This window comes from Aythya ferina, assembly GCF_964211825.1.
Source record: "Aythya ferina genome assembly, chromosome: 7".
Taxonomy (NCBI): domain Eukaryota; kingdom Metazoa; phylum Chordata; class Aves; order Anseriformes; family Anatidae; genus Aythya; species Aythya ferina.
In genome coordinates, this window is record NC_140302.1 from 16,273,321 (window position 1) to 16,288,837 (window position 15,517).

General features: G+C 48.8%; 1 protein-coding gene across 17 annotated transcripts in view; it reads left to right on the top strand.

Annotated features, from left to right (window-relative positions):
• Positions 1-15,517, top strand: part of CAMK2G (calcium/calmodulin dependent protein kinase II gamma) — a 107,676-nt gene that overhangs the window by 45,486 nt on the left and 46,673 nt on the right. For all 17 annotated transcript variants that reach the window (XM_084524869.1, XM_084524878.1, XM_084524885.1 and 14 more), the window contains exon 3: positions 2,993-3,052. In XM_084524869.1, coding sequence (XP_084380995.1) covers positions 2,993-3,052 — 60 coding nt within the window. The remainder of the gene's footprint in view (positions 1-2,992; positions 3,053-15,517) is intronic.

Here is a 15,517-nt window from a genome sequence, read left to right on the forward strand (position 1 = left end):
AAATCATATTGGTATTTTGGGGAGAGGGAGGAAAAATGACTAGCTTTGCAAGCTCTTGATGAGGCAGGGATCTGAACCTGCATCTTCTCCTCATCCTTCTCCTAATGCAGTCAAGGAGAGCTGTGGTTCTGGGAGCCACTGCAGAACGTGTCCTCGAGCCCAACCTTCGGCTCTACTGGGCTGGCAGTTTTTTCTGTTTCCTATTGTGAATAACAGCTGTCAGAGCAGAGAGAGAGAGAGAAGAAAGACTTCAACTCTTGCTTATTGCTCAAGTACGTAGGTACCGGGTTGCTTGCCCCAAGCACTGCCTTGACTCTGCCACTGATGCTGGGAATTGGAGCGCAGTGCCCGTGCTGCCCCGAAGGCTCCGCAGGGGATGCAGGGGCTCTCCTGGGCCATGGGGGCTGTTGGGCAGGTCCCGAGCTGGGCCGTGATGCGGCGCTGCCTGGGAGGGGTGATGCTGCAGGCAGGCGAGGAGCCCAGCCCAGCCCAGCCCAGGCTGACCTTTCGCTGCGGGGCTGGCGCTGCTGCGCTGGTGCTGCCGGGCTGGCGCGGCCGCGCGCCGGGGAGCGTGCTTGCTCTCCACGAGCTGTGCTTGAGTTGGCCTGTTTTGTTGCCCTGGAGACAGAGCAGTGTGGTATGCTTTCCCCCGACCAGAAATAGTTTCCTGTACCTTGTGACCGGGGCGCTGTACTCCTCTGCTGGTGCGCGGCCAGGCCGTGCGGTGCTGGAGGGCCGGGGAGCGGGGTGCTGACCTCCTGTCACAAGTTGTGCCGCGCCTGCTGCCCGTGATCGCTGCCGGCCCTGCCCGCTCCCCTCCCTCTGCAAGTGGGTGTAGGGTTGCAGGGGAGCAATTGCTCTTGATTTACATCTCCCGTGGCATTTTGATGGTTATGTCATTTTGTTTGAGCCTCGCTCCGTCAGCTGTCCGTCCTGGCTGTCAGGGCTCGGTGGCTGAGGAGCACGTGATGAGGCCTTACCTCTCCTTCCCCCTTTGCTCAGCTGTTTTTGCCGTCTGCTTCCCCGTGTCCTTGTGCTCGGGAACAGATTCCCTGCGAGTGTAACTGTGCACGAAGGCAACGTGATCTGGGTGGGCGAAGGATCCCCTCCTGTAGGGCTTCCAAGTGGAGCTGGGAGGGTAAGCGGGGAATTTGCGAGCCCCGGGCGTGCGTGCGGGTTCCAAATACCTCGTCTGAAACCAGGGTCCTGCTGCGAGAGCGTGGCCTGGCTGCGGGGTGCTAGCGCAGGCTGCTGCCTTGCAACTGTTCTGCAAAACTTGGGTTGTGAGGTGCTGCTGAAAGGGGAGCCAGGGCCCCCGGCAATGCAGGCGAGGAAGCGCTGGCTCCCCGGGCCCTGGTGCACTGCGTGGATCCTCTCCAGGCTCCTGCCGCCGGCTGCTTTGCTGGAGTGGTTCTGGCACGGAGCTGTAAAATATATGCAACAACAACAATAATTTCCAGCACTGAGAAGGAAGGAGAGATGAAAGGAGTAATTTACCTTCCCCCTCCCTGAACAGCAGCAGATGAGGATGTAAGCACATCTCAGCCCATATAAAATATTAATTGGGACATTTTCTACAGTTCAGCAGTGGGAAAGAAGACAGAAATCCTGCAGTGCCCTGAGCTGCTATTCCCAGCTCGGGAGAGGTGTTCTGAGCTGCGGTCTGCTGTGGTCTGTCTCTTCTGCTCGTGGGGAAGAGAACGGTTACACAAAGCTGCTCTGTGCAGAGGGAAGGGAAGACTACACAGAGACCGTGGAGCTGTGCAGGCTGTGCTCAGGCAGGGCAGTGTTGATGTGGGTCTCCAGTGGGGTTCGTGTAAATCAGAGGATGCTGCACTTCTACCAGGGATCTGCCAAGCAGCCAAGGCCCTGCTTACTCCTGGGGAAAAACTTGCGTGGCCCAGGGGATGCAGAGGTGTATTTTCAACCCTATGTGCTGAAGATCTGCTGGAGGAGAAACATCAAGATCTGGCAGCCTACTTGGCTGTTCTCTTTATCTGGTTGGGCTGGGAGGGAGGGCAGTCCTCTTCTCTTGCCTCTTTCTCCACATCTGCATCCCCAGGGGTTAAGAGTTCAGCAGCTTCTGGGGCTGCCCCAAACATTTGCCTCCCTCAGCTCCTCTCAGTGAAACTGTGCTTTAATGGAGTACAAATCTCCTGTCTGAGCCTCAGCAGCCAACAGGCCTCTGCTTTTTGGCTGAGATGGGCAGAGTTGCCCTAGCTCCCTCTCCTTTCCTTGCCCTCATGCATATTACATTTCTAAGCAGGAGAAACTATTTTCTGCTCTCCTTGATGTGTTTGTCATTAATCCAGCTGACTGTCCTGCTTAAACTGATACTGCCTTTGGGCTGGAATGGGCATGTTTAGCATTTGGGCAGGGCTTCTCGCCTGGAGGTCTGGAAGTGCTGGGTCAGCATTTCCCCAGCGCCGCGGGCCATGGGTGCTGCAGCACGGTTACCTTTACGGCTCGGTGGAGCTGGCAGCAGTCCCTGCATCGTGTGGCAGCTGTGCCTGAGCAGTAGCTGTGTATTTCTCCCTCCTGCTCTGCCTTTCTTCCCCACTGTTTCTCTGAGGTGGCAGCAGGTCCTTTTCCATTTCATCTGGGCTATTTCTTCAGAGGCTGTTCTTCCTCTTCTCCAGCTTTGGGGAAGGGGTAGGTCTCAGAAGAGACTTCACTAGGAGTGGTGTTGTGTGTTTGTGTGCCTGATGGAAGAGTGGTGTCGTGCTGCTGCTCACTTTGAATCCACGCAGGAATATCAGTGCAGCACTAACTCTGTAGCAGGAGCAGAGGTCCTCTGCAGCCTCAGATGCAGGTGCGTGCACCACCCTTGTCTGCAAGAGGTGTGAGGTTTTGGGAGACGGTTCTAGCAATTCCCGGTCTTACCTGGGCCTCTGGATGTCTGCTGGGTCACTGTGTCCCTTTCTTTGTTGAATATGAAAAAGAGTCGAGCTCAGAGTTGTGGAGCTGAACACCTTGTTTCTTACTCTTTCAGATCACCAGAAACTGGAACGTGAAGCTCGAATCTGCCGACTTCTGAAGCATCCAAATATTGGTAAGCTTCTCTGGGTTCAGAGGGTCAGGGGTGAGACAGGAGGAAAGCGTCTCGTGGAGCATGCAGTAAGGGAGCAGATGGATTCCAAATGTTCACCAGAGCTTGTCAAACATGCCTGTTGGCATCACCTCAATTTCTCGTTGACAAATTCTGCATATGACCCTGTCCTGTTCCTTTAGCATCCAGGCCCAGCAGCACACCAAAGTGTGCTGTGTGTGTGTGTCCACTTCCCATGCAGAGCTTCTCCTGCTCTATAGGTGATGCACAATGTGGTTAAAAAAATAATTAAAAAAAAAAAAAAAAAAAAACAATCAAGGGAATAGTTTTATCTTGAAATATAAGAAGGCAAAAATAAGACACATCTTCAAGCCAAAAACACAGTTTGTACTGAACTGTAGAAAGAGGGCGTGAATTTAACATTGTTCCAAAGCACTATGGAATATTTTGCTTAAAGGTTTCTTTTAGTGATGTTTTATGGTGCTGGAAGTTACCTTGAGCAAGGTATTTGCACCATTTATCCTCCCTTTTTTAGGCTCTAGGTAAAACCTGTAGGACACTAGCAAAGGTCTAATTTAATTTCATTTTGGGGGCAAAACACTCAGATACACCAAGTTGCCACCTTCAACAAAACCAATGCTAAATGTGTGGGAAACCTGTAGTGTGGTTGGATGGTCTTCCTTTTGCTTAGCTCTGCCACCATAGGTAACTTTAGGGCATCTGTGTGGTCTCCTCACTTCCAGCTTCTTAATGGTGTGCTCCTATCCTCTAACGACCTGGAAGAGGAAAGTTACTTACAGCATGCCTCACGGACCGGTATCTTTAAGCTGTTCCACATGTGATGAAGAAGTAATTTCAACTAGGGTAGGACTTCATGACATGCCCATCACCTTAGCGGCAGCTTTTCAGCAGAAAGCTTGTTGGATCTGAGTGCAACTGTGGAGTTCTGGCATGAGGAGAGGAGCAGTGAGCACCTTCTACAGTAATGTGCAGTGATTGAAGTGATGCATACACCAGCCAGTAAACTTAGTGCTTGACAGTGTTTAGAATTACAAAACTCTTGCTACTAGCTAGTTACTGAGCTTCATTTGCCCCATAAGGCTCGTTGCCCTTAGTTTAGTAGGTGATGTCACTTTATATTTTGGCCTGGACTTAACTTTCATCATCTTTCCTTTTATCAGTTCTGACATCTTTTCTTGTCAGGCCTCTCACAGATTAAATGTTGTACCCAAGAGAATAAGCACTTTTGTAAGTAAACCCAACTGGAAACAGAAACATGTCACGTTCCTCGTTAATTCTACAGCTGGTTCTTCATCTGCAGCGAGTAGTGATGTAGTGATGCTTGTCTCCTGCTGTATTGTGGTTTGGAAGAGCGTTTGGGGGAATGTCAGTGGTTCTTGCATTTTCTGCAGAGCATTTTTTGTCTTCCTAGAAAGAACAGTTCTTATTTTAAGAGAAAAGAGACGAGTCATTCTAAACTCAATGGGTGGTTGCAAATAGCAATAACAGAATTGTGTCTTCTGCCTACAACACAGAGTTGAAGTGTGTTGAAAAAGACCTCAGGAAGTTGTGTGGTCCATTCAGCAGTTCTGTGAAAAAATTTTATACCTAGCTCATTCAGGCATGTTTGCTCTTAAAACCATGTAATAATAACACAGCCTCTAGCGGCAATCTCTCAAATGTTTAATTCTTCTGTCAGACATTAGAAAAAACATACTTTGCTGCTGTCTTAGCTTGCTGTTTCTATTTCTATCCAGTGTATATGTAGAAAGTAGTTTTTCTTTAGCATAACTATCTTTTACATATTTGAAGACTGTTATCATGTCTCTTTTTAGTCTTTTTTCTTCAGACTAAACAAACCCAGTTCTTTCATTCTGCTCTCATACGTCATGTTTTTAGACCTCTAGCTCTAGTCTTTTTTTTTCCCTTTCTCCTTTGGATTCTGTCCAGAGACTTAATATCTATCTTGAAATGGGATGCCCAAAACTGTATGTGGGAGTTTAAGGCCGTGTTAGCAATAGCTATAGGGGGATAATTGCTTCACCTGTCAGACCAAAGCTATTCTTCTTTTGGCAAGTTTTGCAGGTCATGGATGTTTAAGCATATTGTTGATGCACATTTGTTTTCCAACACATTATTGTCTCTGACTGCTTTCTGCAGAACTTCTGGCAAGCAAATCATTTTTCCATCTTGTACTTTTATAGATGAGGATTCCTATCAAAGTGGGCATTACATTTGTCCCCATTATAATATGAAAGTAAAAGAAGTGTTTTTAAAAACAAACAAACAAAAAAAAAAAAAAACCACTGTGTGGGTTCTCCCCAAATTTGTCAAGACCATTTTGACTGACTTTCTGATACTAAAATATGCTTGCGACTCCCACAGTAACATGACTTTCAATAACAATGCTGTATATTGTGTCATGTAGCTGGTTAATGAAGCTGTTGAATACTGTTGGACTCTGGACAAACATTTCAAGATCTCACTCAATATGTTGTTCCAGTTTGACAGTAACAATTCTGGGTATGTCTTCTCAGTGACTTGTATCCAGAGCTAGCTTACAATCACGTATACACATATTTTCAAATCACTTATGGAAATAGCATGTAAGATGCTGTCAGAAGCCTCGTTGGAGTTCAGATAGTACGTGCATTGCTGCTTCCATGTTCCTTGCACTTGTTATGCTGTCACAGAGGGAAATTGTGGTGTTCTGATATAGAGGTAGGTTTTTTCCTTGAGTCGTATTGGCAGTTAGTAATCACCTGGTTACTGCAGCTCCCTGTTGTAACATCTTCTGGATGAATACTTGCTTTGTTGCCTCGGTGTGAGCTGTGCTAGCAACACTGCACCAATCCTGAAGGATTATGCAGATTTTGCACTCACTTTAATGGAGGAATAAAGTTTTGTTGTTACCATTTGTGTTGGAAACTGCATTGCAGCACGTCCTGCTGCTCTGCAGTGACCCGACCCTGTAGTGGGTCCAGGGCAGAGGATCGCAAGTTACAGCCCTGTGAGGTGGGCTTCCTTTTCTCCTCATTCTGCCTGCATGTGGGATATAAAGCAAACCCGTTGAATTTGTTTCTCACCCATTTGCAGTTGATTCCGGTGTGGTGATTCCAGGCTGCAGCATGCTGACTCTAACACTCCTACTCTGATAAAACAAAGGTTTATTTGGGCAAAAGGAATAGTGGTATTTCCATTTGTTGTTGCTCTTTGTGAAATGACTGCTCTCTGAGTTATCCTCGCATGCCTTCATCAAACCTCAGCCCTAATTATAGGCTCTTGCCCTGTAATTAGGTGTTTTGCTTGTCTTTAGATGCACATTATGGTGAAGGTAATCACAGTGGAGTAATCCTTCAAAGAGCTTAGTGCTGCAGCGTGGTTAGTCCTTGATCCAGAGAGCGTTTCTGTCTCTGGACAGAAGACAGTTGACCTGAGGCCATTCTCTGACTGCCGAAGGCTTTTGGGATCCATACCATGTTCTCACTGGGAACCATCCATCTGAAAGCACCATTACGAGTGGTCACATCAGACTTGATTTCGCTAGAGGAAGGATTTCCTTGACTTTCAACTTGTGTTTTCAATACTCCTGACAGCTTTCTAATATTTAGCGTTTGGGCTCAGAGAAACCACTTGCCAGACACGCTCACCAAATACCGCCAAATTGGACAGATCAGCGGCCTGTTTTAGAGGGAAGATGGATGCAGCAGTTACCGAGGATACGGGAGCCTCACAACGAGGCAGAAAGCAGCACTGCTGAAACCTCCGTGTCCAGAAGCAGACAAAATGCTTGTGGAAGTCAGCAGCAAGAGTTGTGGCTCCCTGGGGAATGGCTTCACCATGAGCAACCTGGCGTTTTAGTGGTTCGTGTACCTGTGCACCTTGCAGGCGTTTGACATGGGTGTGTTTGGGAACATACAGAATAGAAGGGGACGATATGGCACTTCCTGCCCTTGGTCCCCACTTTGCAGGAAAGAGGCAGGTTTCTGTAAGCGGGCTTGTAGCTCAGCCCTTTCACTTGCAGGTGTTTTCCCAGTTGTGCTACTGCAGCTTGAGCAATGGCCAAGATAAAATAAACTTCACCGTTGCTTTCTTTTTGTTGCAGAGCTAAACTTGCAGTGTTTGGAGTATCAACTCTTGCTTACTTTTGGTCTTCTGCTTAGTTGTAAACTTTATTTCAATCAGCCTGTGTGTTAGATTTAAGTCCTGTAATTCAGCCACTACCTAGGGATTCTCTGGTGGAGAATTCAGTTTTTTTCCCTTGCTACCCATCAAATACCAGAGCAGTGACAGCTGGGAAGCCCGGTATCTTCCTGCCCAGATGTGAAACGTGCAGTGCTCTCCTCTTCTAGGGCTCTCAAAGCAATGACAGTGCAGAATTGGATAATTCTTATTCGTAGTTCGGAAAACTTTTCTCTAGCATTACTGTGCTTGTTCACCGTGTTTTTAGGTGTTCCTCTTCTCCTTTTAAATTCTCTTTATTATGCTAGTCTAAATATGTCCCTCTTCTTTGGACTTGTCACCAGATGATCTGTCCTCTGTCTTGGGTATTTTTAACCCAGCTGTACAAAAGTAGCTCTTGAATATCTTTTGTTCATAGCTCAAACCGAGCACTTCATTATTTTGACCTTCTTCAAGGCAGTTATTGTGTCCCAGCTTACTGCAGCCTTTGCTGTGAGGAACTGCGTGCACTTAAGTCTGTAACAACAAAAACATATTTAAGAGAGGCTGATAGTAGCCAAGTGACAGAGCCAAATTCTGGTTCTGATTTCTGCCTCCGTATCCTTTTCTGAACTGCTTCAGAGTTAATTTCTTTGAGGGAATTTATAGCAGCAGTGAAACGCTGTCTCAGCATCTATCAGAATTATTGCTTTTTCAGGTTTTTCGTGCTTCGGAGCTTTTCTCTAAAATACACTTGCAGTTGAATTCTTGTAATTTTAACTTCCATCTTCTTAAATAATGAACTGTGATTTTGGATAATTCCTTATTTAACGTAGGGAGAAAATGGCCCAGAAATCTCGTGTGGATTAGCAGAATTTATTTTGACCCAGTTCAGTTTTATTTCCGTTGACAAGTCTGTCCTCCTAGTACCTGTGTCTCGTGGGAGTGATTTTAATGGGTAATTATTTAAAATTTAAAAAAAAAAAAGCTTCCAGTCTTATAGTCCCTGTGTGCTTAAGTGATAGCTATGATCAAGGTGTAAGTTGCTGTAAGGACTGGGAAAGATTTGGTGCTTGTGCCTGCAGCCCCTTGGAGAATCCCCCAGCACTCAGAAGTAGCCTGGGTGGTAAATGGGGTGCCTGGCCTGCCGAGCCAGCACCGGTTGTGCTGGCCTCATGCTGTCAGCTGCCACCAAGGTTCCCTCGTTCCTCAGTTGCTCATCACGACAAACTCCTCTCACTGAGCAGGCCCTCGCTTTTCCCCACCTCCTGGTGTTTTCCTATCACCTTTTTCTTTTTTTTTTTTTTTTTTTAACGAGAGATTTGAATTGCTTCCTAAGTGAGCAAGAAAAAAACTGTAGGCTGTGTTTTGCTGTAAACAGCAGATTTCCTTGTTTTCATTTGGCTGCAGACATCCAGGCTGCCTTTGCCAGTGGGACAGGAAGGATGCCATGCCCGAAGAGTAGCTGAGAGGCCGGGCATTCCCCAGTGGTTTGGCTGCATTTGCTCCCTTGTGGCAGCTCGGTGGTTCCAGGTGGGGTGCTCCCAGACCTGGCCAGCCGTGTCCAACTGCTGCCTGCGCTCTGAGTCGCTGGGGGCTGCTGTTCTCACTGAAACCCAAGTGGGGAGTGGGAATGGTGGAGGGGAAGAGGCCTTGTGGAAGAGTTCTGGTTTGTGGCTTTCTTAGCTGTTGAGCTACGGAGCACAGGTCAAGCCAAGGTGATCTTGGCTTGGCACCTCTAAGTTGCTCTCCTGTGAGCTGCAGGTTGCCATTCACTGCTCACCCAGCTGCGAGATGGCTCCCCAAAACTCCAGGTTTTTATTAGTCCAGCTTCTTATTTCTCCTCCTTCCTTTTATTTCTTTCACTAGCTATTGCTTGTTTACCCTTTGTTTTCTCCTTTCTGCATCCTCTGCCTGTCATTTTGCCTGTAGTTTATAAGAAGCATTTCTTCATAATCCTGCTCAGTTTGGGGCTGGAGTGACAATTGCGTTTTCTTCCTTGCCAGGGAAGTGTTTATTCTGTATGTCTGTGTGGTCTGTGCTAGCGAGATGCTCGGGTTGCATTATTCATCTCTCTAGCTGGGAGATTTAGCCGTACTCAAGCAATTCCTTAAAAAATAAAATTAAAAAAAAAAAAGAAGTGGGATGCCAGCCAGCTCATTGGGCTTAAACTCAACAATACTGCAGAAGGCAGAGGAGGATTCCCCTGCTGTTTTTTCCCCTGGCTGGAATAGCACGGAGGCAAGGGAAGGACCCTCCCTTGGGGCTGTCCCTGCCTGAGCACCAAACAGGTGGCTCCCCACAAGCTGTTTTGCCCTGATGATGGACACGTGAGTAGCAGAGATGCAGAGCCTTGTGAGGGACCTAAAATTTGTTGTGGTTTCTTTTTTAAAACACTTTATTTATTCTAATGAAGTGGATGTTCTCTGTGTATTTTCTTTGAGATAGCACTGAAGTTGGCTTGTTGTTGTTACTTGATTTTATTTAGAAAATGCTCCAATATAATATTTGTGGTTATCAGAAGTGCTTTGCTTATCTGCTAGGCGGATAATCGGAAGTTAATAACAACAGCTCTGGATGGCCCCGATGGCCCTGTTATCGGGAGAGTAGGAAATCTTCCTGCTAACGCGCTCCTTGGGCTCATGTCATGTTTGTGTAGGGCACAGGGAATGTTATGGATCATGTACTGAACTTCAGCCTCGCACTACAGGCTTTGCAAAATGAAGAAAAAAAAATATTTAGTTGGCAGTGAAATGTTTAAAGGCACTTTGAATGTGTTCTCTTTTTTTACTTTTTATCTGTGCAGAAGGACGGGTTTCTCAGCAGGAAAGATACTGCTCTCCCTACAGCTTCTGTCTGGGCTGTGGATTGCTGCGCACCCCCAGGAAGGGCACTGCCTCGACCTTATTACTTAGGGTCGGAGCGTTAAAAAGGTTTCAGTGTGAACAATGTGGAAAAGAAAAACAACGGCGCGTGTGGCATTTCATGCTCCTGCAGGACTCTTCCTTGTCTTTCCTCGCAGCGTTCAGCAGCCTGGTTCCTTCTGAGCGGAGCAGCGCTAACAAGCCCTTCTTCTCTTCCATTTTCCAAAGCTTTAAAACTGCAATTGGTGTGAAATGCTGTGGGCCTGGGGAGTTAGCAGCAAGCTCGTGGATATCCAGCATCCTCTAACTGCTCTGTGGCAGATTCGGAGGGAGGAGGAAGGAATGGGTGATCCTGAGGGACTGGTTAGCAGCAGCACGCCCCGTCCTGTTAGCTAACTGTCCTGCTGCTGCTGGTTACCGCCGCAGCAAAGCTGGTCATTAGCTGCCGGAACAGATCATTTCGAGAGGATTATTTGCGTTACACAATTTAATGCTCTTTAATAGCAAATTTTTAATTAAAAGGAGAGTCCTTTTGGAAGCAGCCTGAGCAGCTGCAGCTGAATTCCGCGTGTTTAATGTAATTACAGCAACAGCTGGGGCGGGAGCTGAGCACCCGGCTCCCAGGCGCTCACAGGTTGGCGGTGGCTCCTCGCGGGACGGTGTGATCCCGAGCGATGCGAGCCGTGCGGGAGGGCAGGCTCGGGGCCGGTGGGGCACTTCCCGGCCCGGCTCTCGGGCTGGTGAGCAGCTGGGGCGCGGGGCTGTGGGTGGCTGCCATCTGCGCCAGCTCGCTCGTCTCCTGTGCTGCCACAGGCGGCGGCGCTCCGTTTGCAGCCTGCCGGGCCGTGTGGGTTTGTGTCTGTAGCTGCAGCATCTCCTGGCACAAGGGAGAAGATCTTTTGGAAGAGGACATCAGGCAGCTTTTAGCCTCCAATTTTTTTCTGCTACTGGCATGCTCTGTCTCTTGAAATATGCCCCTTGTGGTATCTCTTTCTTCCTTCCGTTCTCTGTGATACAGGCAGATGTCTGGCTGGGAGCTGCTGCGAAGTGAAGCCGCGGCTGTTTGTAATGAGTGGCTGACCTTCTAATAGCATCCTTCAGTCCGGCAGATCCCAGAGCACTTTTAAGTTTGCGCTACTAAGGCCATGTGAAAGAGTTAGAGCACTGCAATTACCACGGCCCAGGAGACAAGCAGAAATCTCTGTTGCCTTGTATTGGCTCTGCTGCAGGTACTGCAACGGAGGCGACTTAAATTGAGAGCCCCTTAATTTGAGAGCTGTTACATAATCACAGCACGCACTCTTTGGTGGTGCAGAGGTGGTTGGCCAATAGAGTGCTTTATTTTCCAATGACATCCAAATGCTTAACACTCTAGGATCACTAGTGAACCTAGATTTAGCTTCCAAGGTCAACGTATCCTATCCTAGAGAGCTGTCCTTAAGGACAGGGAAAGACCATCGGTATAAAGGAGCAAGTGTGTTTCAGCCCACATTACCTTTTCCTAAGCAGAGATGTACAATTGTGAAGAAAACAGGAATTACCCTGTGAAACTATTTTTCTCCTTGTATTTTTGCCTTGTGTGATGACTTGGGTAACTGCTTGGCTTGCAGAGTTTACTTGCAGCAGGTTGCCAGAAACCAGGGTGCCCGAGGAGAGCCTGTGGCAGGCCGAGCCCCCGGCAGCCCCGCTGCGCCCCTTGCTGGGGTCTGGACGTGGCTTACGGGGGAGAGCTCATCCTGGGGCCTGGGGAGGCAGGCCCGAGCTCCTGGCCTGCTGTTCTGGAGACGAGTAAATGGTGATCGTATTCAGCACAGCAGGCAGAGCAAAGGGAAGATCTGGGTCACATGAAGGCTAGCCATAAGCTGATTGTGACCCCGATGTTAATTGGCCTTTGAAAAGTGACCCTTTAAAAATAAGATGCCAGTTGCCTTTCAGTGTATTCTTATGTTCCTGTTGTTTAGGTGAACCTCAATAAAAATTGAAAGCTGTCTTCTGATTTCTTCATGACTTGCTTCAACTTTTGCATTCTCTGTCTTGCTTTGCGTGACTCAGCAGCGACTTGACTCAGGCTGGCACCTCTGTTTTCAGGGAGCCTTTCCCCTGATCATCGGGTGCTTTGCAGCGTGCTGGGGCTCCCGGGAGCTGCGGCTGCCTCTACAGGGTCACTTCATTCAGGAAGGGATTGCAAAACATAGTATAACTGCTTCTCACCAAAATGCTTGGCTTTCTGTAGCTAACAGCATTGCTTGTTGATGTGTTTTGTTTTAAGTCTACGTGCATGAGGATATTGAAGTACTTTATAGTATCAGCTTGAAGTTTTGTTCTCGAGGCAAGATTTCCAGGGAGACCCTGAAGACAGGGCAGAGAAGTAATATTCACAGCGTGTGCTCTTAGTAAGTGCTTGAACTCCTTGTGCCAGCTGCTGGGAGGTTCAGTGAGTGTAGCTTGTCCCCCTGAGCCCCTCGCTGTGGGATCAGGCTCTTTGAAATGCTCTAGGGTGCATTAGGGCATCAGACCCACACAAGGCAGAGAAAATGATTTGCATAGCTTACATTTGGCGCGGTTGAAGATGTGGGTTTCTGAGAAAGGGGGTGGCTTGGTCTCCCAGTTCTTCTGTTGTTAGTTACTTTTTCCAAGAAACCAGCGTTGTGGGTGATGCTTTCTGTACTGGTGGTACCCGTTCACGTAGGACGAGACCTGCAGTTTGCTGGTGTTGAGGCTGGAGAGCAGACAGAAGAAAATGAAGCTCAAACCAGCCAGCGAGGCTGTGCCTTGCGTGTAGTGATGTGTGGCAGCTCTCTACCAGGGCAGCTACAGGTGTGCATCTAACAGCGGGGCAGCGTTATGCAGCAGGCTGTGTTGCACAGGGGGAGTACTGCTCCTGGTTCTGCTCCTTGGCTTAGCAGCTGTCCTGGCATTGCTTTCTAGCACTGTGATTTTTATTTATTATTTCTGAAGTTATGAGTAAGACGTGAGCCTTACAGAGTTAATAATGTGCTCGGGGACTGTAGGAGCCCTCTGTGCTTGGTGCAGATAGGGCTGGTTTCTGTGCTCTGGCTAAAACCTTGGGCAAAGTCTTTCACCATATCCTGTAACTGATTTAGCGCCTCGCTGTCGGACTGGCTTCTGTTTTCTTTCTTACTCCTCTCTGCTTGTTTGTGCCTGCTAACCTTCAGAGTAAGTGCTCTTTCTCCCACCAGAGACCTTTGACATGGGAACAGTCATAAGGTGACCCCGAGCGCGCCTGGTGCTGGCAGGGGCTGATTTCCTACATCTGTGCGAATTCCTGCGGTAACAGTGTTTGCCTGGGGAGGAAACACAGTTTGAATTGCTGCTTCTGGGCAACAGAAGCAGCTAGTAGAAATAATCTGCCTCATCCTCTAGTGAATAGAGCGAGGTCAGGTTCCTTTGGTAAGTACCGGGCTGCTTTGTAGCTTGGTCGCCTTTCGGGAGCCCCCACGTTTCTTTTGTGCAACGTCCCTCTTGCTGGGACCTGAGGCGTTACACGGGGTGTGCATTTGTCAGGCCTGCATGCTGGGCACAGGCAGCCCTGCCCCTGATGAGAGCGAGAGGAGGGCTCTGCGATATTTTGGGGGAAAAGAATAGCTGGGTTAGGTTTTATTTCTGATTGATCCCTTTTTCTTATGGATAGTCAGCTAGTGTGGAAAGGCACCGTCTGCTCTTGCCATGCCCCACCAGGTATTGCTTCTGTGTCTCCCCATCAGCACTAGTGTGAAGCAGGTGTGGGCTGCAAGTGAAAGTTTTGGTATGTTCAGCCTTGTCTTAATCTTACTCAACCCCCCACATCACCACTCCCCCTCCACAGTTAAAGCCTGGTGTTCTGAGCTGTTGTTAATTATTCCTCCGCAGGGTGGTGGTGCCCGCTGCCATCTTTCCCATTGCTCTTCTTGTTTCCATTACCCCCCGAGCTTTGTTACCTCAGCACATCAAATCCTGGCAGATTCTGTTCAGCACTGCTCGGGGCGGTGGCGAGGAAGCAGCTCCCCCATTAACTTAATGGCTCCTCCTGCCCCCGAGGCCCATGCTCCTCTGTGCTGGGGCTGTGGGGTGCTGTGCTGGGGCTATAAATGCAATTCTCCGTCCTGCTCTCACGGTTCCGCACCTAACTACACAAACAGCGCCTGGCTGACCTTGAAGGCTCTTTCTGCTGCCTCTGCCAGTCTTTGCCAGCTGAGTTGCTGCTTCCTTCCTTCCTTTTTCAGAACGTGTCTGACAAAATCCATTTCCTCAGGACAGAGAAGTAGCACCAATCAGCTCCTTTCTGTGTTATTTTCTGATGGCACTTGCTGTCTGTGTCTGTGTGTCAGAGCTGATAGCTCACTGTCTCTCCCTCCTACCTGCAGATGTGCTCGCTGCTCCTTGTTCCTGGCCCCTGCTCTGGGCCCGCTGGTGGCTGCCCTCCTCCTCTGGCAGGGTTTTGTCCGTGCTGCCTCCCCCCAGACTCGCCGTTTCTGGCAGCACTTTGCTGACCTTTCAGGTGCTGGAGGGAGGCAAACGCTTTCTTGCATGCTGAGCATCACCTGACGTGACCTTATGAGCACATTCAGCTTTCCTTGAAGTTTCACCATCTGTTCACCATTCCCTTCTCACAGTGCTCCTTCGCAGACTTCTGACCGTGTCCCGGGCCCTAGCTCTTGCTGATGTGGCTGTCTCATGTGTGCACATCAAACAGCCTTCTGCACTGCACTGAAAACCTCATGGCATCGGGTGAAAAACCTACCCTGTGCTGGAAATCCAAGTGCTTGTCTCAGCCACGTTGTGTCTTGTTCTGCCCTGACCGGCAATCTTTCCCCCCAGGGAGGACCCTCCTACCCCGTAGCTGTGTAATGCCACCTCGGCCGGGCTCTGCCAAGGGCTCAGGAGGCGAGTTTGTGCACAAACACAAAGCGGAGTTGTGAAGAAGTTATTACAAAGCAGACCAAAACTGCTTTTGTGGTAGAGATATTTATTTTAGTTACCTGTTTCGCAGAGAATTATGGAAGGAACTGAATTCCTAAAGGTCCTGTCTCTGTTTTCCTGCTGTGGGAGCAGTTGTACCTGGAACCCCTGCCGTACTGTTCTCTGGCTGTGCGTGCCTGTTCGCAGCATCGTACCCCGTGGGATGCTCCCAAACCCCCCCGGTTAGATGCGAAGGGAATGCTGAGGAGAGGAGTTTGGCCAAGGGACCAGTAGAGAGCTTGCAGATTAAGGCTGGGAAAAACAGGAGCATACAGGAGGGGGGACTAAGGAAAGCAGGACCTGCCTTTAGGGAAGGTACTCGAAGTGCTCTCTGCCCCGTTGTGCTACGCTCAGTCCATGTGTCTGTGCATGTGGAAGTGTGCCCTGGCAAAGGAGAGCTGCAAAGAGGATTAAAGGAGGGCGCTGAGAACATCTGCAAAAGCTGTTCCTTATGAGAGGGCCTGTGCCAAGTGCTGGTTTGGAG